This window comes from Syngnathus scovelli, unplaced genomic scaffold (assembly GCF_024217435.2).
Source record: "Syngnathus scovelli strain Florida unplaced genomic scaffold, RoL_Ssco_1.2 HiC_scaffold_29, whole genome shotgun sequence".
NCBI lineage: Eukaryota > Metazoa > Chordata > Actinopteri > Syngnathiformes > Syngnathidae > Syngnathus > Syngnathus scovelli.
The window spans coordinates 134,285-158,403 of record NW_026061381.1 but is presented as its reverse complement, the minus strand read 5'-3'; the positions used below and the strand labels follow the sequence as shown (position 1 = coordinate 158,403).

Here is a 24,119-nt window from a genome sequence, read left to right as displayed (position 1 = left end):
CATTCTTCAGTCACTCATTCGTCTGGCATTACTGGACCAACCCTCCCCCCAAACGTGGCTGGGAAAATGCGGAGAAAAGCAAATGTCATTTTCCAGTCAACCAAAGAATTTGTGGATGAAAATGACACAACATTCCAAAGCTGTCCACACATTTGTCTCTTCTAGAATGTCAAGTGGGTGGAGGAGAAGCAGCTGCTGCGTCAGAGCAATCAGCAGTTGGCCGAAAAGTTGACGGAAAGAAAGGCGCTGGGCGGAGTCGCTTGGCGTCACACCCGTCCGGAAGCCCCGCAGATGAGGTCTGACTGTCTTTTCAGGTCAGGCGGATGGAGGCGGAAGAAGCGCGTCTGAAAGAGCAAATCCAGGATATCCGAGACCAAAACGAACTGCTTGAGTTCCGCATCCTGGAGCTGGAGGTGGGAAGACTCGCACAAGCGTGTTGAGGCCAGAGATGTGACAGACGGATGGACGGATGCATGCCTCTGCCTTTCAGGAGAGGGAGTGGCGCTCCCCCGTTTTGAAGTTTCTGCAAGTCCGTTTCCCAGACGGCCTCAGCCCTTTGCAGATCTACTGTGAGGCCGACGGCGTGAGCGTACGAAGGCCTCCCTCGCAACCCTAACCTTAACCTGAGGTCCCAGAACACCTTACATTGCTCCTTGAGCCTTTCCCCAGGACATCGTCATCAGTGATCTGATGAAGAAGCTGGACATCCTGGGCGATAACGCCGTGAGTGTATGTCGAACTCCTTATGTTCGCACTCCACGAGACTCGGCGGCTCAAATGTGACTTTTGGAAGGCTTTGAAGCTTGTTGACGCTGTGCCTTTGGGCTCTTGCAGAATCTCACCAACGAGGAGCAGGTGGTCGTGATTCACGCCAGGACCCTTCCCACCCTAGCCGAGAAGGTAACGCGCACGTACACGCACGCTCTCGCATTCTGCTTATGTGACAGCAGCCTTTCCTCAGTGGTTAGAATACATCAAAGTGACCAAGTCAGCACTTCAACAGAAGATGTTGGACATTGAAAGTGAGAAGGTAGACAGACACGCGACATCAGCCAAGGGGATCTCGGGGCAATGTGCCCCAACAATTCTGACCTTGAGCTGTGCTACGATATGTTTTGCAAGCAGAAGGGCTACCTGGATGAAGAGTTGGACTTCAGGAAGCGTTCCATGGACCAGGCTCATAAGGTAAGCCGCCCTCAAATCTCCCGCCGGACCACTGATGGACGAGGATTGCGGCCCAGAGGATCATGGAGCTGGAGGCCATGTTGTACAAGGCGCTACCGCAGCGGGACTGCCCCGCCACGGATGGCGAAAAAGCCAGCCACGCTGGCGTGAATGACGTGCTGACGGCGGATCAGAGACAAGAGCTTAGGAGCGCCGTGGACCAATGGAAGCGAGCCCTGATGTGCGAGTTGAGGGAGCGCGACGCTTGCATCCTCCAAAAGAGAATGGATCTGCTGCACAGCGCGCAACAGGTAAGGGCCCAAAGCCAGCCCGGCACTTACTTGCACGCTTACTGGCTTTTGAAGGCTACTTTCCATTTGTCCGTCCTAGAGGAACAAAGAGCTGAAAGAATTCATCGAAGCTCAGAAGAGACAAATCAAACAATTGGAGGAGAAGTTTCTGTTTCTCTTTCTAGTCTTCTCCTTGGCCTTCATTCTGTGGCCCTAACACCAGCTGGTGAGTGAGCTCCAGCGGCACCGCACTCGACACCTCCGATACACTGCCAGCCGGTCTCAGACGTTGGCAGACGCTCCGATGCCGACGTATACCCCCCGCCACGGTGACAGAGGCACCGCGTCACACCGGCGCTCATCCATTCAGAAGGCAGGAAAGGCAAATTCACATGCAGGCCACTCTTGAACCAGAAGAGAGCGCCACAAAAAACGGTTGTTGCCCCAAACGCGCACTAAAAAGGGTCAGAATAACAAGAGTCCCACCGGCCAGCCGGGGCCACCCGTCCATCCATTTCTTCAGGGGGGAAAAAAATTGGAGTCACCGGTGAGTACATTTTGCATTTAGCTCTGCTTTTCTGCTTCTGTCTTCAAGTGTGTGGCATCCTGCGACCAAAGATTCAGCCAACCCCAAAGCGGTTGACCTCAACGTCCCACCACCATTCCTACCAGAGCAGGTGACGTGATGCTTTGGACATCCTTCCGTCTCAGATGCCCAAAAGTACTCTTTGCCACATCTGCGGCAATACGGTGTCTTTTCAAAGGTGCAAATAAATCCAGCGTGGGCGGAACACGCACGTCTTCGGTTTTTCCCGCTTTGTTTGTGTGACAACTGTTGTGAAATTGTATACAAATAAAGTTGTATAGTACAGGTTTGGCCAAGCCGCAACTCCCGAACCGCATGCGGCTCTTTGCTTGGATTCATGCGGCTCTTTTATGTTTATATCAACATTTGTGTGTGTGTGTGTGTGTAGGTGTGTGTGTGGGGGGGGGGGGGGGAGGGGGGGGGGGGTTGTGCGTGTTGGCTTCACTTGAGTTCAATTTAGTATTTTCGTCAAAAGCGCATGTGGTAAAATTCCACAAAGTAGGATGGGCAAACACATTCCAGTAAACTATTAGTGTCAATTGGGCTCTCGAAATGGCAGGGAAAAGATGCACAGCAAAACAAAAATATGTAGATGAACACAGGACGTTTTTATCAGAGTGGGAAAGTTTCTATTTTTTGTTGAACGTGATGGCAAACCATTCTGCCTGATATGTCAGACCTCAGCGCATTTCAAAGATTCAAATCTTCAGCGCCATGCACTTCAGCTCACTCCATGCTAACATTGATCAGGCGTCGAACCCGCAACATCGTGCTTAAGAGGCGGACATGCTAACCAGTGCGCCATTATGTCAACGCATAATAACTGTAAGTCTACTGATCAAAACAGCGGTTACTATATGACGTCGCTGCGTTGTGGTCACGTGACGCAGAGAAGACGTCAATGGGCGGACCTTCCTCCGAAATTAGAATCCGTGGGCAGAGTTAACTTGTTTAAAAGGGAGTGGGCAGAAGAAATATTTAATTTATTTAAATCTATTTTGTGTGCACACCATTATGCCAATGCATAACAACTGTAAATCTACTAAACAAAACAGCGGTTGCTATATGACATCTGCCACGTTGTGGTCACGTGACAGACGTGACGTCGATGGGCGGAACTTCCGCCGGAATTCAAATCCGCGGGGAGAGTTAACTTGTTTATAAGGGAGTGGGCAGAAGAATTATTTAATTTATTTAAATCTATTTGGAGTGTGCGCCATTATGTCAATGCATAACAACTGTAAGTCTACTAAACAAAACAGCGGTTGCTATATGACGTCTGCCACGTCGTGGTCACGTGACGCGGACGTGACGTCGACACCTACTTTACATCCCACCGATCACAGGACCCCTCGGCTGCATAACCGCACCCCCTTCCTAACCAATCGGATTTGCTATACGCGAAAACTACGCCAATGGGCGGAACTTCCGCCAAAATATAAATCCGTGGGCGTGGCTCGCAACAGGAAGTAGGAAAATGGCGATGTTGACAAAGACACAGCGGATGGAAACATACAACTAACAAGAGAAATATTTTTATTTTCTGCTTGCAACTGGACCGTCCAGAGCGCACACGGTAAGTAAAACTAATCGTTTTTAAAAAGAAGTACTTTTGTTGCCCTGAAAAGCGAGTGAGTGTGGCGTTTGGGGGGAACGTCGAATTTCGACGATTCTTTCTGGTCAACGGTTGTAAATGATTGCGTTGATTAAAAAAGAAAACTTGATGTAACTCTACTTTTAACTGCCGTTTCAGATAAGCGGGTATTACGTCGCAGTCATGTGCCGCGGATATGACGTAATTGCGGAACTTCCACCAAAATTCAAATCTGTTGGCGCGATGGCCGTGAGCCACTGAGCAACGACGAATATGAACAGAAATATCTTTATTTTCTGCTTCCAACTGGACAGTCTACAGCGTACACGGTAAGTAACACTCATTGTGTTTAATGAGATTTACGTTTGTAATAGCAACGTGTAGCTGAGGCGCTAGCAGAAGAAAAGTCTGTCTTGTAACCGATCATCTATGACAGCACACAACGTGAATAAGAAAGAAGGCACACTTGTGCATTAGATCATCTATAATCATTCTATGGATGCAAATACCAGTAAACAATATTTTTCAGGGTTTTTTTTTTGTTTATTTTAATTAACGCTTTCTAAAAACCTCAGTTAACATACAATAAAATGGACGTCTTCGATGTAAGCTTGTCTTTGCTAGTTTTTTTTTCACCACTCAAGTCCATGATTTCGGCTATTATATTTTCCAAGCATTTATTCAATGACTCGCTGTGGCCCAATTCAAAAAAATTAACCATAAAACAATTATATTTGAACATTTTTAATAGTGTACAAAATAATTCAACAGAAAAATATGACCACGTGAACATGTATTGTAGACAGCGTTACAGTACAATCGATGAACCTGTCATAAAAAAGGGCACGCGTTTTTGACATTTATCAAAATAAAACACGGAGGGGAAAAAGAAAAAAAAAAACAAAGTCCCCGCCCAGACGGCCGGAGCTGACCCGGGAGGTGGAGCCGTAGGCAGCGTCTCTTCCACCGGTAAGTACGGATGGATGGATGGATGGATGGATGGATGGATGGATGGATGGATGGATGGATGGATGGATGGATGGATGGATGTCCAAGAAAGTGAATGATCTTGATTGATTTATCCAAAGAAGAACTGACTTTCCGAAAACAATGTCATCAGTTTTGTGTGCTTATGTTGCGGATGGACCAGACGTACAGTACATTGTCTCCTCAAAAGGCAAATTCCAATTGGACGCATGGACGTTTGAACGTGGGCAAATGTTTTCCACAGGAATGGGTTCCAATCATCAGGCACGATCTGCATTCTCAAAGGAAGCTCTGAGCACAGCCGCCGCTGTCTGATGCCTACCTACACGGGATGCCCGCTAAGAGGAATAAGGTCCACCCACATTCAAAGCGCCTTGATATTTTCTGACAGTAATGGTGGAGTGGGCGAGGAAACTCACTGCTCTTGCTCTGCTCACCCGATGGTTGTTCTTCTAAATGTCCCCAACTGTTTACGGAACAGTGGAGAGGAACGGTCGGTACGTGATGGCAGCGCGCTTTCCCTCCTCAGATGACGCAGGGCCAAGGACCCCGCCTCTCCTTGTCAGACGGCGTCCGTCGAGCCGCTCGCTTTGCTGGAGCCCTGCGGGTTACGGCCGCAAACAGCCTCCAGGGAGAGCTGGAGCGTCCCGATTTGCAGGATGCATATGCCACGCAGGCAAGGAGGGATGGATGAGCCATCGAAAGATTGTTAATAGTGATGCTTGACTTTTCTTTCCCCACTTAGGTGTATTGATACGTGTCAAAAGAAGCTCTGTGTCTTTGCTTCCAGGTCAAGAAGGACATCTAAGCGCGAGTGCTCGGAGATCCCGACTACAACGCTCAAAAGTTCCCCAACACGCATCGAGCTTTCTCCTCGGATGACTCGTAATCTGCAGAAGATGCGTAGCAGAATGTCAAGTGTGTGTGTGTGTGTGTGTGTGTGTGTGTGTGTGTGTGTGTGTGTGTGTGTGTGTGTGTGTGTGTGTGTGTGTGTTCCTGTGCTCAAATATTTGTGTTACTCTCCTTGACCGATGCTTTGATTTGACATACTCATTCTCAGTTTGGGAGTATTCGAAAAAGATTCGATGCCAGTGAGCGTTTGGAAAGTTGAACGTGTTTAGAAAATGAAATACAAAATGTTTTCTTAGAAGATATAAAACATGGTACAGTACAAACGTGTTACGTTAGCTTTTAAATTGCTGTAAAGTTGAACTTCATGTTATAACCCACCTAATGTTGTAGAGATCATTACATCAGATGAAAAATGCTTTAACTCATTTGTATTTTACTATTTTAGATGATGACTTTTTTCAGTCAGTCATTTGTATTTTACTATTTTATAGTGAGCTTTAATCATGTTCCATAGCAGTATTAGATCAGCTTCCCGATGCAGTGAAGGAGGGGAGATTACATCAATATTTGTATCATGCAACAAGCGGATGGATGTTTCAAATCTCTTTTATTCGTTCATTCTTTATGTATTTATTTATTTACGACATCATGTAAAACGGTATCATGGTCGAATGTCACAGGTATCAAGCTCTAGTCCTCGGGGCCGCATTCCAACATGTTTTCCAAGTGACCCTCGTTAAGTGCACCTACGTGAAAACTTTTAGCTCCTGCAGAACGTGAAAGTAGCTAAAAGTGTTCGCGCAGGTGTGTTTAACGAGGGTCACTTGGAAAACATGTTGGAACGCGGCCCCCCTGAGGACTAGAGCTTGACACCTTTGACCATGATAGTTCCCTAATAAAGTGGCCTGTTATTAGGTACACTTGAAAAGGGCGGTGTACCTAATGGAGTGTCCGTGTGATTCCCTCGTTAAGCGCACCTGCGTGAAAACTTTTAGCTCCTGCAGAACGTGAAAGTAGCTAAAAGTTTTCACGCAGGTGCGCTTAACCAGGGTCACTTGGAAAGCATGTTGGAACGCGGCCCCGAGGACGAGAGCGTGACACCTGTGACCTTTGACCATGATATTTCCCTAATAAAGTGGCCTGTTATTAGATACACTTGAAAATGGCGGTGTACTTAATGGAGTGTCCGTGTGAGTCCCTCGTTAAGTGCACCTGCGAGAAAACCTTTAGGTAGCTAAAAGTTTTCACGCAGGTGCGCTTAACGAGGGTCACTTGGAAAACATGTTGGAACGCGGCCCCGAGGACGAGAGCGTGACTCCTGTGACCTTTGACCATGATATTTCTCTAATAAAGTGGCCTGTTATTAGGTACACTTGAAAATGGCGGTGTACTTAATGGAGTGTCCGTGTGAGTCCCTCGTTAAGTGCACCTGCGTGAAAACTTTTAGCTCCTGCGGAACGTGAAAGGAGCTAAAAGTTTTCACGCAGGTGCGCTTAACGAGGGTCACTTGGAAAACATATTGGAACGCGGCCCCTAGAGGACTGGAGGTTGACACCCCTGGTTTAAGTGAAAAGTGCCACACCCGCCCTCACCCCCACCTCCTGATTGGCTGTTGGTTCTGTGACGTCACTTAGACACTCCATTAGGTACACGGCCATTTCCAGGTGTACCTACGTCACTTGGACACTAGATGGTGCCACACCCGCCCTCAACCCCACCTCCTGATTGGCTGTCCTCCCCAAATCTGGTCACCCTACAACAGGGGTGTCCAAGTCCAGTCCTCGAGGGCCGCATTCCTCCATGTTTTCCAAGTTTCCCTCGTTAAACACACCTGATTCAATGATCAGGCTCCTGTAGAACGCGAGGATGAACTGATCATTTGTATCAGGTGTGTTTAACGAGGGAAACTTGGAAAACATGTAGGAATGCGGCCCTCGAGGACTGGACTTGGACACCCCTGCCTTACACTGAGTGCCAAAAGTCCCAATGATCGTGAGCAGCAGGGGGGGGGGGGGGGGGGGGGGGGGGGGCATTTCAACCCCTTACACTGAGTGCCAAGCAGGGAAGAAATGGGTATCATTGTTATAGTCGCTGGTATGACTCGGCAGGGGTTTGAACCCAAAACCTCCCAATCTCAGGGCGGACACTCTCCTCTTAGGCCACTGAGCTGGTAAACACTTGTATCGTAGTATAACACTTATAGTCGTTTTTAAATAACGTGTATACCTGTATACGCCTAAATATTGTTATCCAATATATCTACTGCAATTTCACATTAGATTGCTGGTTTGAAATTTGCTTTTAATATTATTTTTAATAAACATTTATGTTAAAACTTGTATGGCGTCTTATTCCTTGTATTTATATTCGCCAATAAAAACACAAAAATCAGACATTTGGTTAACTGCTTTATATGACAATATGTGTAGGTACACTACACGAGGTTAAAAAAAAGACAATAAATAAATAAAGGGTTAATTGCACAACAAAAGCACTTCCTCGCACCTGGGATCGAACCAAGCTCTTGCCGAGTCACTAAGCAGTCGGCTATTTCGAAAGGCAGTCCACAATAGCTTGCACTGTTTTGTACGAGCGATGTGTATTCCAGTTCTTTTAAGTGAACTGAATCTTTAGAATCGGTTCACTCAAAATATTTGTTCAAAAGAATCGTTCACCAAATCGTTCGCTACACTTTATATATTTATTTTATTATATTTTTATAGTAGTTTTTAAATAACGTGTATACCTATGTACGCCTAAATATTGTTATCCAATATATCTACTGCAATTTCACATTAGATTGCTGGTTTGAAATTTGCTTTTAATATTATTATTTTTAATAAACATTTATGTTAAAACTTGTCTGGTGTTTTATTCCTTGTTTCTTTATTCGCCAATTAAAACATAAAAACAAAATTCTCAGTGGGACGAAAAAACTTTTCCATCCATCCATTTTCTGAACCGCTTAGTCCCCACGGGGGTCGCGGGCATGCTGGAGCCTATCCCAGCCATCATCGGGCAGTAGGCGGGGGACACCCTGAACCGGTTGCCAGCCAATCGCAGGGCACACAGAGACAAACAACCATTCACACACGCACTCACACCTAGGGACAATTTGGAGTGATCAATCGGCCTACCAAGCATGTTTTTGGGATGTGGGAGGAAACCGGAGTGCCCGGAGAAAACCCACGCGGGCTCGGGGAGAACATGCAAACTCCGCACAGGGAGGGCCGGAGGTGGAATCGAACCCGCACCCTCTTAACTGTGAGGCGGACGTGCTACCCAGTGCTCCACCAAGCCGCAAAAAACTTTTATCATAGAAAATTTGCAACACAGTTGCTCGTGTAACCATATAACGATACACTTCTTTAGAGCTAGGGTTAGGTTTAAAGTTAGGGTTAGAGCTAGAATTAGGTTTAGAGCTAGTGTTAGGGTTAGAGCTAGGGTTAGGGTTAGAGCTAGGGTTAGGGTTAGAGCTAGGGTTGGGGTTAGGGTTAGGGTAGGGTTAGAGCTAGTGTTAGGGTTAGGGTTAGAGCTAGGGTTAGGGTTAGGACTAGGGTTAGGGTTAGAGCTAGGGTTGGGGTTAGGGTTAGGGCTAGTGTTAGGGTTAGAACTAAGGTTAGAGTTAGAGCTAGGGTTAGAGCTAGGGTTAGGGTTGGAGCTAGGGTTAGAGCTAGGGTTAGGGTTAAAGCTAACTCCAACCCTAGGTCTAACTCTAACCCTAACCCCAACCCTAGCTCTAACCTTAGATCTAACCCTAACCCTAGCACTAACCCTAACCCTAGCTCAAACCCTAACCCTAGCGCTAACCCTAACCCTAAACTTAGCCCTAACCCTAGCTCTAACCCTAACTCTAGCTCTAACCCTAGCGCTAACCCTAGGTGTAACCGTAACCCTAGCTCTAACCCCAACCCTAGCTCTAACTCTAGATCTAACCATAAACCTAGCTCAAACCTTAACCCTAGCTCTAACCCTAACCCTAAACTTAGCCCTAACCCTAACCCTAGCTCTAACCCTAACTCTAGCTCTAACCCTAACCCTGGCTCTAACCCTAGCTCTAACCCTAACCCTAGCTCTAACCCTAGTTCTAACCCTAACTCTAACCCTAACACTAGCTCTAACCCCAACTCTAACCCTAACACTAGCTCTAACCCTAACTCTAACCCTAACACTAGCTCTTACCCTAACCCTAGCTCCAACCCTATTTCTAAGCCTAACCCTAGCTCTAACCCTAGCTTTAACCCTAACCCTAGCTCTAACCCTAGCTCTAACCCTAACCCTAGCTCTAACCCTAGCTCTAACCCTAACCCTAGCTCTAACCCTAGCCCTAACGCTAACCCCAACCCTAGCTCTAACCCTAGCCCTAGCTCTAACCCTAACCCTAGCTCTAACCCTAACACTAGCTCTAACCCTAACCCTAGCTCTAACCCTAACACTAGCTCTAAACCTAATTCTAGCTCCAACCCTAACTTTAAACCTAACCCTAGCTCTAAAGAAGTGTATCGTTATATGGTTACACGAGCAACTGTGTTGCAAATTTTCTATGATAAAAGTTTTTTCGTCCCACTGAGATTCGAACCCGGGTCGCTGGGGTGAAAGCAATCTCCGGTTAGAATATGTTATTTTGTAGGTATTAACAAGTAGAATAGTTTTAAATTAGTCACAATTATTTAGGCAGATAATTATGGGATATTTTGGTACACTACAAAACACCAGACGAGTTGGGAAAGGCGATGGTAAACCAAAGTTGCGTGTTGTAGCATTTTCACAACACTCGGTCAGTTAGTAAATGTAGTAAGTGATAGTTGACCTAAAATGCCGCGGTTACTAGTTCAGACCAATAGCCGGGAGAGTTGTGCACTTAATCCAAAAGCAACGATATCATGCGTTGTGCTACAGCTGTTGTTCCTATAATGCCAAAGAAACAGTCTTGTGGACCTTCAGTGTGACATGATCCGTCATTCACAGACCTGCCACAGTGATGACAAGAGGGAGGGCAGCAGATTGAGGGCGGGTCGGTTTTCCTCCACCCCCAGAGCTACTAAAGCACCGGCCAGGAGGGACGTGACTCTGGGCAGGGCCGGGGGCTGAGATGGCATCATCTGCACAATCACAAAAGTTTGCTGTTTGAAGGAAGAAACACTGGAAAACCGAGCCCTAACCCGCCAAGCCACATCCGCAGCTACTTTCTTACCTTTTCAACTTGATGACAATGGATGAGTCCATCGCATCCTATGTAGAATATGGCGAAAGCGTCATAGGACCTGGAACAGATAGATGCCATTCAGTCAGAATGACACATATGGACGGGCTGCTTTCAAATAGACCCAAAAGAGTCTGGGTGGGGCTACCTGTACAGGTGTGGTTTCTCTTTGCGGTAGAAGCGAAGCATCAGAGTCAGGAAGGGAAGGCCCCGGAGCCTCCAGCGAGCCTTAATGGTCCCGTCTTCCACGTGCTTGGTCAGTTTCAGCACCTCCAGCCGGACGTCGGTGAAATAGAACAGACACACCAGGCGCCACAGCGAAGTGCTGAGTCGGTAGATCGCACGTCCCCTGCAAGAGACGGACTCATGGGCCAGTCACAAAAGAAAAGAAATAGGATCATAGTCTCAAGCTAAGGTAAGCTGGATCACTACCTGGTCTTGTTGTTGACAAGTCCGTTGATGAATTCAACGTCACGGGAGTACATGGTATAGTCGTGATTCTTTGGAAGCTGTAAAAGAATGCTTCAATGTATTACAAAAAAAAAAACTCCTGTTATTTGTTCCCAGATGACATGTCTCAATGCTCATTCTCGTTACTAAACTAGAAGAATGGAAAGTTGTCACACGACTTGCCGAATCCCTGCCCTGCAGCATGAAGCTATTCAACGGGTAATACCGTCAAGTGCACAACTCAACACAAGCATTGAAGTTGGATTGTTTGGAAAGAGATTCAGCCACTTTCCCTGGAGCGTATCTATCTCAGAGAAAGCATCTGCCTACCTACCTCCGTCCTTAGTCTTTCATATGCCACGGCCAGCTTTTGCTCTCCTTCATTGTCTCTTTCACTTTGCGAGCCCTCTGTTCTTACATGGCGACTATACACAGGGTTGGGATGACAGGGAAACTCCTCCATCTTGTTTCTCTCCAATCCAATGTCCTGCCGAGAGTTCGGGCTGCCGCCGCCGCCGGCCACCGTGGCTTCTGTTCCCGGGGAATGGAAACAGTAAAAGCGAGAACCGTACACGAAGGGTGCGGGGCAACACTCGGTTTCAAAGAGGCTTCGGAAACAGCCGTGCTGTCTATTTTGGCCGTGCGCGCCGCTTCTCCGGAAGCTGCTGCCGATGCTGATGTCATCCTCTCTGCTGCCGTCCACCGTCGTCAATAGGAAGGAAAAGTCGGTGGACTTGTGACTTCCTGGAACCTCTGCTAGTCTAGTCTGACCAAAGAGCGGGATCTCCACCACCGTGCGTAGGCCGCTCCACTCATCGGGCCGCGCCAGCGCGCACAGGCCGGGCGGCTCCTCCCAGTGGTCGTCCAGGTAAGCGGCCCCCTGCGGCCAGCTGACGTGATGGAAAGGCTGCGACACGACCGCTTGCTTCACCGTCTGATAGCTGGTGCAATTGGGCGACGCCAGGGCCCATGATGCACTGCTGAGAGGGCGGCGGGTTGGGCAGCACCACTGCAAATCAATTGGCTGAAAGACACACACTCGATGGATCTGAAAAATGCTAAACTCCTCCCTCATCCCATTGAATGGAACGGTTAGTGTTGAAATGGTTCTTTGCAGCCAGCTAATTACCTGACAAAGGCTCCTGATGTGCTTGGTGATGGGCTGCCTTCTGCCATGGATGCGGACACAAGCCACCCAGAAGGCAAGTAGACCCCCTCTGCTGACAGCCATTCACCACACAACCCCACTCAGTATGTCACCATGACCTGCAGCAGCAAGGCTGCAAAGTCACATGGACGACGAGCCTGCAAATTGTTCTTCGATCCAAACTCCGGCCGGCTGCGCTTCTCGTCCCCCTCGAGAACCTAAAAGAGAGACAGTTAGCGAGGAGTTGACTCCGTTTCATGGCTCTGTCGTCGCTTGAATTCTTATTACATTGGCACTTTGGTTCCTATTTGGCATCGTAGCAATTGCATGACAAGGATTGTCATGGGTAAATCCATTTGACATTTTCTACCATTTGCATCCACGACTGCAATGACATTTTAAAGACTCGACCAGCACATGACATGCACAAGACCACAATAAGGACCGGCCGGCCGGCCGGCCGGCAGTGGCAGCTAAAATTGAATTAACCAGTCAAGAACAAACGACAAGTGTTCTGTTCTTCTCTTCCAGTATGGGGGAGAAAAAGTGAGAAGGAAAATCGAAAAAGCCCATGAGTTCCTATTGGAGATTGATCGACTCTCATGTGACGTTATCACGTAGAGTGACAATATCAAAGTGTTGGTTCCTGTGATCGACGCGCGCTACCTTATGGCGTGAGGAAGATTATACTCTTATACGTGATATGGCGTGAGGAAGATTATACTCTTATACGTGAAATACAAAGTCAAATGCAACATTTCTTCAACGCAACTGATGTCGTCATTCAAGTGGCATCAACTGTTCGTAAGAGCTCCGATTTTCCTTGCAAATGTGCATTATTTCCCCCAAATGGGCGCTTAGGCCCAACTAGTTCTACTGACAACATGTGCAGTATTCACACATACTACCATCGGGTGAGCAGAGCTTATACTTGAGATAACATAGGTTATCTCAAGTATAAGATCGTGCTCTTACTTAGCGCTAACTTACACAAGTGACATCCAGTCTTGTGTGCCATTGCCAGTCCAAACAACCCTCGCAGGATGACGTCTGCTCCCTTCAGGGACTGTGGGCAAATTGCAATTGCAATTGCAATTGCAATCCCCTAGTTTGGCCTTCCTTCCGAGTGCCGTACGGTCCAAGTGTGACAAAGTGCGAGGTGTGTGTCGTAACGTTGGCTTTTGAAGTTCGACGACGAGTTCATCAAATTGACTTTGACGTCTTTGAAGTTAACGGAACGTGCCACCTTTGCTCAGTCTTCACGGAGATGCGTTTGGGGATGTCGGAAAAAAAATCTGTTCTGGTCTATCGATCATCTATGACAGCACACAACGTGAATAAGAAAGAAGGCACACTTGTGCATTAGATCATCTATAATCATTCTATGGATGCAAATACCAGTAAACAATATTTTTCAGGTGTTTTTTTTTTTGTTTTTTTTTAATTAACGCTTTCTAAAAACCTCAGTTTACATACAATAAAATGGACGTCTTCGATGTAAGCTTGTCTTTGCTAGTTTTTTTTTCACCACTCAAGTCCATGATTTCGGTTATTATATTTTCCAAGCATTTATCCAATGACTCGTTTGTAATAGCAACGTGTAGCTGAGGCGCTAGCAGAAGAAAAGTCTGTCTTGTAACCGATCATCTATGACAGCACACAACGTGAATAAGAAAGAAGGCACACTTGTGCATTAGATCATCTATAATCATTCTATGGATGCAAATACCAGTAAACAATATTTTTCAGGTTTTTTTTGTTTTTGTTTATTTTAATTAACGCTTTCTAAAAACCTCAGTTAACATACAATAAAATGGACGTCTTCGATGTAAGCTTGTCTTTGCTAGTTTTTTTTTCACCACTCAAGTCCATGATTTCGGCTATTATATTTTCCAAGCATTTATTCAATGACTCGCTGTGGCCCAATTCAAAAAATCAACCATAAAACAATTATATTTGAACATTTTTAATAGTGTACAAAATAATTCAACAGAAAAATATGACCACGTGAACATGTATTGTAGACAGCGTTACAGTACAATCGATGAACCTGTCATAAAAAAGGGCACCTGTTTTTGACATTTATCAAAATAAAACACGGAGGGGAAAAAGAAAAAAAAAAAAAAAGTCCCCGCCCAGACGGCCGGAGCTGACCCGGGAGGTGGAGCCGTGGGCAGCGTCTCTTCCACCGGTAAGTACGGATGGATGGATGGATGGATGGATGGATGGATGGATGGATGGATGGATGGATGGATGGATGGATGGATGGATGGATGTCCAAGAAAGTGAATAATCTTGATTGATTTATCCAAAGAAGAACTGACTTTCCGAAAACAATGTCATCAGTTTTGTGTGCTTATGTTGCGGACGGACCAGACGTACAGTACATTGTCTCCTCAAAAGGCAAATTCCAATTGGACGCATGGACGTTTAAACGTGGGCAAATGTTTTCCACAGGAATGGGTTCCAATCATCAGGCACGATCAGCATTCTCAAAGGAAGCTCCGAGCACAGCCGCCGCTGTCTGACGCCTACCTACACGGGATGGCCGCTAAGAGGAGAAAGGTCCACCCACATTCAAAGCGCCTTGATATTTTCTGACTGTAATGGTGGAGTGGGCGAGGAAACTCACTGCTCTTGCTCTGCTCACCCGATGGTTGTTCTTCTAAATGTCCCCAACTGTTTACGGAACAGTGGAGAGCAACGGTCGGTACGTGATGGCAGCGCGCTTTCCCTCCTCAGATGACGCAGGGCCAAGGACCCCGCCTCTCCTTGTCAGACGGCGTCCGTCGAGCCGCTCGCTTTGCTGGAGCCCTGCGGGTTACGGCCGCAAACAGCCTCCAGGGAGAGCTGGAGCGTCCCGATTTGCAGGATGCATATGCCACGCAGGCAAGGAGGGATGGATGAGCCATCAAAAGATTGTTAATAGTGATGCTTGACTTTTCTTCCCCCACTTAGGTGTATTGATACGTGTCAAAAGAAGCTCTGTGTCTTTGCTTCCAGGTCAAGAAGGACGTCTAAGCGCGAGTGCTCGGAGATCCCAACTACAACGCTCAAAAGTTCCCCAACACGCATCGAGCTTTCTCCTCGGATGACTCGTAATCTGCAGAAGATGCGTAGCAGAATGTCAAGTGTGTGTGTGTGTGTGTGTGTGTGTGTGTGTGTGTGTGTGTGTGTGTGTGTGTGTGTGTGTGTGTGTGTGTGTGTGTGTGTGTGTGCGTGCGTGCGTGTGTGTTTGTGTGTGTAAGAGGACGGGATGGGGTAATGTTCATACAGTATCTCACAAAAGTGAGTACACCCCTCTCATATCTGCAATGTTTTGATTATATCTTGTCATGGGACAACACTGAAGAAATTACACTTTGATCCAACGTTAAGTAGTTACTGTAAAGCTTGGATAGCAAAGTATATTTGTTGTTACTTCTAAGTAACTCGATATACAACAATGAATGTGTTTACTGCTAGCAACAAAAGTGAGTGCACCACAACTGAAATGGTCAAAATCGGACCCAAATATCAATGTTTCGAGTGGCCACCATTATTATTTCCATTGTTTACTCATCCCACTGAAACATTTAAGCCTACCAAGCAGAAACATATCTATTCTTGACGTAGAGTCTCCTAAAATTGATCACAGTGACTAACTGACCTTAATCATGATTGACAAAATCAATCAATTGTACGTATTTTGAACAAAATGGCTGGGTGGGAGAAGGGGTTAGGCCCTAACCCCTTCTTCTCTGCAGCTGCCAAGACATACAGTTACACAGCGCTGTGAAGCCATGGCTTAGTATGTTATTCAGCAAATTTAGAAGGATAACAGTGATTGTGTTTTTCACTGCAGTTGGACGAATCTACTGATGAGCGTGACACAGCACAGATGTGCATTTTCATTCATATAGTGTTTAGTGACCTCACTGCAAGAGGAGTGGACAATACTTCCCATGAAAGAAAAAAAGCGAGAAGACAAATTTCAGTCATTTAATTTTTTATTGAGAAAACTCCCAGTATACAAATTGGCGTCTATTACGATTGATGGAGCACCCGCAATGGTTGGCCGCGTATTGCCAAATGCAGGCGGGACGATGCTTTTGCAGATTTCTTGAACTGCCAACGCATAATCCACCAACAAACGTTTTACCGCTAAAATGCTCAAATTTAAAGAGATCATGGATGTGATAACAAAGATTGCCTGTTCTGTTCGAGCCAGATCTCTTCAAAGACGGTTATTCTGTGCACACCTGGAGAAGGTTGACTAGCTGAAAAAGTGTGTGCACCCCTGCTCTATATGATGATCATCACCCATTAAGAACATTTACTAAGAAGAGCTATAGTCAAAAACCACGAATGCCACTGACTATATAAATGCTTGTGAAAACAAAACATTAACAGTTTTGCTATTCTGAACTAAAGAAGCTGATTTACATTCCAAACTTCTACATGTGATGATCTTTCAATTTAACTACGGACACATTTTCAATATTTCCACAGCAAAATATTTGTATTTTCACCAGCATAATAGACATTCCAACATATTCCAACTGAATTCCCCACCCATATGTGGGTTTGGATTCCGGACGTGCCATGTTTTTAAGATTGTGTGGTGCTTTCTCCAAGGCCGGCATAATTCACTTTACCATATGTGTTAGGGTTTTCAGGTTAGTTTGATCCTATGATTATGTTGGAATGTAGACTGTAATGATTAAATCAATCATGTCTTGCCCTCACAATGTAATGATTAAATCAATCACGTCTGGCCCTCACAATGCAGAGTAAGATGAAGTGGTTGCTTCCTCTGCTTGATTGACCAGCTGCAGGGGAAGCAATCAAAGTTGTTCTGTTTCCCACAATAGTGTAAAACACCCCCTGCTCTGATCTTATCAGAGGCCGGGGGTTCACCAAACCTGTCCACTCCCACCCCCACTCTGTTCCTCCTAATAAATATGCCCTTGCAGGGAGGAGACTTTTAGACTTCATTCGATAATCGCTGTTCAGACAGCGACGAATGGACTCTCCACCTGCAGGTGTCTAAAAGAACTTGCTTGTCTTCTGTTTGGTTCTTGCAAAATAAGTTGGAGTGAGCAAATCTCTAACATTTTGGTGCCGAAACCCGGGATCCTCATACCCACCATCTGACCGGCGAAGGAGGACGTGCTGCATTGTCGACAAGCCAGCGTCCATTAGGAGGACCTGGAAAAGAAAGTCCTGGGAAGAGAATTCTTCGCTGGGCCAGCATCTTAGGTCTGCCTTCGTCTGACAGAGGTGGATTGACGGGATCCGGCGGTGCAACGAACCAGGGGACAAGTAAGTTAAAGCGCTAAAGATACGGCTTTGGTTTGTCCGGGCTATGAGATTCGGCTTTGGTTTGTCCGAGCTATGAGATTCGGCTTTGGTTTGTCCGAGCTATGAGATTCGGCTTTGGTTTGTCCGAGCTATGAGATTCGGCTTTGGTTTGTCCGAGCTATGAGATTCGGCTTTGGTTTGTCCGAGCTATGAGATTCGGCTTTGGTTTATCCGAGCTATGAGATACGGCTTTGGTTTGTCCGAGCCATGAGGCCTAAAAAAGCGCTGGAGTTTGTGTGATTGAGTGTGTGACTGGTAGGATAAATTGACTAAAAAGCAGTTCTAGCGTTGATCCATGGCAAAAAAAACAGGCTAGTAATTTGTTGAAAGGTCAATTTAAACCTGCATTGAGGATCCTCAAAGAAATAAATAAGTAATAATAGTAATAATAATAATAATAATAATAATATTTTTGAGACAGAGATTGTAAAACCTAAAACTACTAGAATTAAGATGGGAAATAAAAACGGTAAATCTCTACCTCTTGACGGAGATGAGAAGTACATGGCGAGTAGATTTCTTAATTGTATGCAATACATGCCAAAGTGGAAGAAAAAGTATGGTGTAGAAGGGAAGTTGAAAGTTGAAGTGTGGAAGATAGTGGTTGAAGTTTTGGAGGACAGTGTGGCTAGGAAGATAGGACTGAAAAAGAAAAGAAAAGAGAGTGAATTGGATTGTGCTAAAATGTGGTTGAAAGCTTCACAAGAAAGAAGAGAACAAATCCAAAAGACAAAAGATAGAAAGTTGAAAAGTGATGAGGCCGCCATTCAATTGAGATTTGAAAAAGAATTCAGGGTGCATAGTGGCATCCCATACAGCTGAGAGTGCTTATCAACAACAGCTTAAAAATGCGCTCCTCACTAATTTCCGCCCTGAAATAGGCAACTGGGTGAGGAAACATTTGGTGGAAGTGGATGTTGCAAGTGTGACAACAACTATGCAATGGGCCAGACATGCTGAAAAGGTGATCAAAAAAGGCAAAAGTTCTGATGTATTTCATCTAGATAATGATGATGATGAACTAGATGAAGATACAACAGTCTTCTTCCAAGGGTCCCAGCTAGGCAGAGGGAGAGGTAGAGGCCAACAAGGTCGCAGGCCGCCATATAATTCAAAACCCCCACGAGATTCTGACAACTGTTGGAACTGTGGGAGACGAGGACACTTCACACGAGAGTGTCGTTTTGCAAAACAATATCAATCAAAGGGTGGAGGAAAGAGCAGAGGAGAAGCCAAATTTTTAGCATGACAAGCTTCCTCCTCTTTGACCGCTTATGCTCATACAGAGAAAGAAAGAATAGATGCCCATATGACAGCAAAACATGTCATTGTCAGATTATTAGAATTTTTTTTAGATTATTAGAAATCCTGTCCATCCAAGAAGTGTGACAATGCTGTTTGTATGCCCAAATTACAAATGACTAGAGCTCAAATTGTGTTACACTAAAGTTAAAATACGCAAATCAAGTGGTAAATAAATGCAACTTGCTTCTAGAAGATAAATAAATAAAATTAGAATGTGCTGTCCTCGTGTGCATGGGAGGGACCAGCTCATGATCGACCACAGGAAATGGCCAGCCTGTGACGAATCATTGGTGCTGGGAACTACCTTTTGCATGCGAGAGCTGTGCATGTGTGTGCGTATATGTTAAAATGATGAACATTGGCTAAAGTTTTAGTATAAAAAAAATTTGCTAGACTGTGGTCTATCCAATTTGCACCGCAGAACAGAAATGATTTTGAAAGATAAAAATGAGAGGAAAAAGAGAGAAATCTGTTTGCAAGCAGAAACTAATCCACACTAGTGCATGTAAAGTGTCGAGCCCACATGAGAAATTCGGAGAAAAAAAAAATGACAGAACATGCTTTCAGGAATTGGAAGAAGCTAAATTGTGAATTTAAGATTTTGCAATGCTACATTTAATAGGAATAATTGATTGGTTGTGTTATAAGATTATGCAAAATTCTAAATGCAAGCTAAATCTGAGAGATTGAGTTCTTCAAATTTAAAAACAAAGAAAAAAATTCAGATTAATTTGCCAGTTGTTTGGTTTAGTTAAGTCTTTTTTTTTGAATTGGTGGATTGTTCTACCAGGAAACCTGAGTTGAAAGTGATATATGAGTGTTGTGTGGTGAGCTTGGATGAATTGGGACCGATGTGATAGGAAGACTCCTTTTTGGAGACTGTGTGAGATACATATGATGAGCATTGATGAATGATTGCCTGAATGAAAGGTTGAATGGTTGAAGTCGTTGGCGACTACTATGGAAAATTAGTAGAGCGACTTTGATGAAAGAATGATTTTGAGCAGGTTGAATGTTAGAAAGAAACACGTAACTTTTGGATTGATAATTAACTAGAAAAAAAATGGAGAACCAGTAACACATGTAGAAGATGTGTGAACTGAGAAATTAAGAAGCGTTTTGGAAAGAAAGTCAAACTAAATGATGATGAAATCATATGTAGTACTACAAAACTTTACTACATATGGATTCTCTAAATCATACAATTGAGTAAAATAAAACATACGTTTTGATTTGTATTCAAATTTCTAAGATTCTTGTGATAAACAATGAGAAAACGATTGAAAAGTAACTAAAGAAACTACAACAAAGTGAAAATGTCTAATCATTTGCTAGCTGAGTCGCTCCCCATTCGGGGAGGCCATCCATTTACTTGCTAAGCTAGTTGTCAAAACAGGGGCAAGATTAGAGAAGGGCATCTATAAATGACCTACCCTACCAAAGAACCTATGCAAATGGGCTGCAATATTGAGCCATGGTGCGCGTCACATGGCTCAAGAGGAGGGATAGTGGGGCAGGTCAGTCAGCTTTATACAACATATGGATTTGATTCATATTCAAAATATTTTCAAAACAAAACAAACATTTTTTTTTTGTAGAAGCTTGTTTAAAAAAAAAGAAAAAAACAAAAAACAAACAAAAACAAAACAAAAACAAAAACAAAAAAAACTCCTGTTTGCCAGTTAAATGGGCACTACAATTGACTACGAGAGTTGCAAGCAACAGATGAAGAGCAGTCCTGGGCAGATTATCTAATCAGGACGCTCAAACTGAAAGATGTGTCCAATGCAAATTTACTGCCGCCTGATCTCTCCCCCTCACAGGTGGACAACCCTCAGGTTCACTGTGAGAGCTTACACATAGGAGGCGTGCTATGCGTGTTCGAAACTCCCCCCTTCCTCCACGCAAGTTCGCTTGGAGGCCAGAGCAATGAATGTCACTGAAGCGAAACGTATGGCATCCATGGGAGGAGTTGGATATCAACGCCGAGCAGTCACAATCAGTGATGCCGACCCATCCCACTCTGGACTTGCAGACGGTGCCTATGATGAACACTTCTGGGCAAATCTCAATGTGACTGTTAAAGGACGAACAATACCACAAGTGGCCTACACAGAGAGACCAGCTGGAGTGAATTACACATGTTACATCCAAGGTGGTTTATCCGATGCTGCCCGCCAACTGGACAGGAGTGTGTGCACCAGTGTGGGTGACAGACCACACCTACAGGATATGACATCATCAGCTGACAGGAGCACACAACTCTTCTGGACTCGACGCAGAGCAGTTGCAACCTTTGACCCTCATGACCCTGTCTGCGGTGCGAACGTTCCAGATGACCATAAAGTATGGTCCGTCGGAGACAAAGTTGTCCTTGCGCTCTTCCCTCAGATATACTGTTTCTGTGTTTTTCTTTTTGTTTTTATTGATAGCATTCTGGTCGCCTGTGGCACAGGGGCCGTGTAAGAATTTTCCTGCTAATAACATCTGGCCAGCAGGTTTTTCGCTTACACAATAAGTTTGATCTGGGGTGTTGAGGTAATGCCTCATCTTCACTGGAAAGTGTTGCTATCATTGTTTGTTGTTTTTATTTTTACCATTCTACTTTCTTCATTATACGTATATATGTTTTTTTCTTGCTTATCGTTGTTGTTTGGGGTGGCATAATCATATGATAAATCAGGAGGGAGATGTTAGGGTTTTCAGGTTAGTTTGATCCTATGATTATGTTGGAATGTAGACTGTAATGATTAAATCAATCATGTCTTGCCCTCACAATGTAATGATTAAATCAATCACGTCTGGCCCTCACAATGCAGAGTAAGATGAAGTGGTTGCTTCCTCTGCTTGATTGACCAGCTGCAGGGGAAGCAATCAAAGTTGTTCTGTTTCCCACAATAGTGTAAAACACCCCCTGCTCTGATCTTATCAGAGGCCGGGGGTTCACCAAACCTGTCCACTCCCACCCCCACTCTGTTCCTCCTAATAAATATGCCCTTGCAGGGAGGAGACTTTTAGACTTCATTCGATAATCGCTGTTCAGACAGCGACGAATGGACTCCCCACCTGCAGGTGTCTAAAAGAACTTGCTTGTCTTCTGTTTGGTTCTTGCAAAATAAGTTGGAGTGAGCAAATCTCTAACAATATGTGTTCTGTTATATGTTAAGACGTTCTGATTAAATTTAGAGTTGTGGTTCCTTTAAGAATTCTGGTGACGGCTTTTTCTGTCATGAGCATGGGATGTACTTTGGTCAGTTAATAAACATGGCTCACAGAGTCTGAATGTGAGAAGTTTTCGGCTCGTTTTCTACGCCTTTAAAGTACTACATGGTATCTGCCCTCGGAAGTTCTACAGCTTTGAGGGTGATGAGCCTTGTTAAACGTCCTCCTCTGACAAGAAAGTATGAATCTCTGAAGGAATACTTACTAAAGACGTTTGAACCGTCTGGCACTGAGAGGGCCTGTAGGCTTTTCTCTTTTCAGGGGCTCGGTGACAGCAAGCCCTCAGAACTAATGGACTGGATGCTCGATCTGCTGGGTGACCACAAGCCGGATTTCCTTTACCTCTACCCTTTCCTGCGCCAACTGCTTGCTCATGTGAGAGCTGCTTTGGCCAAGACTGCCAGCACAGATTGCAGAGATGTTTCAGCTGAGGCTGACAAGTGTGTCCAGGCTTGTCAGCAGCCCTGCACAGCTGCCCTCCTCCCTACTGGTCTTGGATCTGATGTACTGGATGGTCACACGCTCGTCGCAGCAGCTCCGCCTCGTCAAAAGTCTTCGGGTGTGTGCTGTTACCATGCCAAGTTTGGCTCCAAAGCAAAACGATGCCGCTCTCTATGCAGCTTCGGTGGTGTCGGAAACATCAAGGCTGGCGCTCACTAGTGGCCGTGAGCGTCGGCCATGCCGGCAGGCTGCTCTACATCAAAGACTCCGTCTCTGGCCGACGTTTCCTCTGCGACACAGGGGCGCAGTGGAGTCTACTGCCTGCTTCACAGGAGGATGTGGTGGCGAACACCCACGCCCCCCCCCCATGGAAGCTGCCAATGGAAGCCCTATCCGTACGTACGGCACAAGCCGTGTCGAACTGTGTATTTGGGGGCATCGCTTTGGCTGGGACTTTGTGATGGCCAAGGTCGCTGCCCACCTTCTCTTACACAGCAAAGCACAGTGTCGAGCACCACATTGACACCACTGGCCTGCCCATATACGCCCGCGCTCGTTGCCTCGAGCCAAACAAGCTTGCCGTAGCCAAGACGGAGTTCGAGTCCATGGAGCGCCTGGGGATTGTTCGACGCTCCAACAACCCTTGGGCCTCCCCCCTGCACCTCGTCCACAAACCAGGAGGGGGCTGAAGTCCTTGCGGGGACTACCAACGGGTCAACGACGTGACAACGACTGACCGCTACCCGGTGCCCCACATCCAGGATTTTTCAGCACACCTGGCTGGCAAGGTCATTTTTTTGAAGACGGTTTCCTTCAGGTGCCCGCACACCCTCTCGACATCCCAAACACAGCTGTGATCACATCATTTGGTTTGTTTGAGTTCCTGCACACACCAGTTTGGCTCAAAAATGCTGCTCAAACTTTCCAGCGGCTCATGGACTACGTGTTATGGGATCTGCCTTTTGTGTTTGTGTACCTTGACAACATCCGGGTGGCCAGTTCATCGCCTTCAGAGCACCTTTTGTACCTTCGCACTCTGTTTGAGCACCTTACAGAGCACGGGCTCATCATCAATCCTGTCAAGTGCGAGTTTGACCTTTCCACCATGGACTTTCTGGGGCACAGAGTCACAAAGGATGGGATCGGTCCTCTCCCGTCAAAAGTAGAGGTCATCACTACTTTCCCGCGCCCAGTCACTGTCAAAGTCTTACAGGATTTCCTTGGCATGGTTAACTTTTACCACAGTTTTCTCCTCAGGGCTGCCCAAACCATGTGACCCTTGTATGACGCTCTGAAAGGTGGCAAGCCAAAACACCCTGTGGACTAGAACCCAAAAAGGGACAATGCTTTTGCAGACGCTAAGACTGCCCTGGCTAAGGCTGTTTACAAATTATGGGTGGGTTATGCTTGGCAGCCGCTCACCTGTTTCAGAAGGCAGTTGTGTCCCAGTGAACGGAAGTATAGCATCTTCGACCAGGAGCTACTTGGTGTGTACCTCGCCATCCGACACTTTCATTCACTGCTGGAGGGACGCC

General features: G+C 45.7%; 2 protein-coding genes and 1 long non-coding RNA gene across 27 annotated transcripts in view; 2 read left to right on the top strand and 1 right to left on the bottom strand.

Annotated features, from left to right (window-relative positions):
• Positions 1-7,812, top strand: part of LOC125993444 (janus kinase and microtubule-interacting protein 3-like) — a 45,352-nt gene extending 37,540 nt beyond the window's left edge. For 10 of the 23 annotated variants that reach the window (XM_049762016.2, XM_049762017.2, XM_068649782.1 and 7 more), the window contains 11 exons: positions 315-413; positions 491-589; positions 670-729; positions 835-900; positions 962-1,030; positions 1,123-1,185; positions 1,242-1,475; positions 1,555-1,680; positions 2,050-2,131; positions 3,794-5,297; positions 5,412-7,812. In XM_049762016.2, the coding sequence (XP_049617973.1) occupies positions 315-413; positions 491-589; positions 670-729; positions 835-900; positions 962-1,030; positions 1,123-1,185; positions 1,242-1,475; positions 1,555-1,671 (807 nt within the window). In that variant the 3' untranslated portion in view covers positions 1,672-1,680; positions 2,050-2,131; positions 3,794-5,297; positions 5,412-7,812. Of the gene's footprint in view, positions 1-165; positions 414-490; positions 590-669; positions 730-834; positions 901-961; positions 1,031-1,122; positions 1,186-1,241; positions 1,476-1,554; positions 1,681-2,049; positions 2,352-3,793; positions 5,298-5,411 lie in introns of those variants that run through there. The other 13 variants (XM_068649785.1, XM_068649784.1, XM_068649787.1 and 10 more) reach the window with 11 other exon arrangements.
• Positions 7,813-10,407: 2,595 nt separating this feature from the next.
• LOC125993438 (uncharacterized) lies at positions 10,408-13,426 on the bottom strand. 3 transcript variants are annotated; one of them, XM_049761988.2, is made up of 7 exons: positions 13,264-13,426; positions 12,256-12,491; positions 11,461-12,174; positions 11,109-11,185; positions 10,825-11,025; positions 10,668-10,737; positions 10,408-10,575 (listed from the first exon to the last, which is right to left on the bottom strand). In XM_049761988.2, the coding sequence occupies exons 2-7, from the start codon at positions 12,355-12,357 to the stop codon at positions 10,432-10,434; spliced, it is 1,308 nt and encodes a 435-aa protein (XP_049617945.1). In that variant the 5' UTR covers positions 12,358-12,491; positions 13,264-13,426; the 3' UTR covers positions 10,408-10,431. The 3 variants fall into 3 exon arrangements, with proteins under 3 accessions (XP_049617945.1, XP_049617949.1, XP_049617946.1); XM_049761992.2 differs by having other exon boundaries at positions 11,461-12,150; XM_049761989.2 differs by lacking the exon at positions 13,264-13,426 and adding an exon at positions 12,562-12,817.
• A 105-nt stretch (positions 13,427-13,531) lies between these two features.
• On the top strand, positions 13,532-22,006 carry LOC137839974 (uncharacterized). The gene is made up of 2 exons (XR_011086363.1): positions 13,532-14,464; positions 14,731-22,006. It is a non-coding gene; the product is annotated as an uncharacterized lncRNA (long non-coding RNA).
• The last annotated feature ends 2,113 nt before the right edge of the window (positions 22,007-24,119 follow it).

What these genes read in the sequence shown, in the direction of transcription:
- LOC125993438 (XM_049761988.2), bottom strand. Translation starts at nt 12,357, where the DNA reads ATGGCTGTCAGCAGAGGGGGTCTACTTGCCTTCTGGGTGGCTTGTGTC. An exon ending in ACATCAGGAGCCTTTGTCAG is followed by an intron (nt 12,175 to 12,255) that starts GTAATTAGCTGG and finishes AGCATTTTTCAG; the next exon opens with ATCCATCGAGTGTGTGTCTT. An exon ending in ATGAAAGACTAAGGACGGAG is followed by an intron (nt 11,186 to 11,460) that starts GTAGGTAGGCAG and finishes ATTCTTTTACAG; the next exon opens with CTTCCAAAGAATCACGACTA.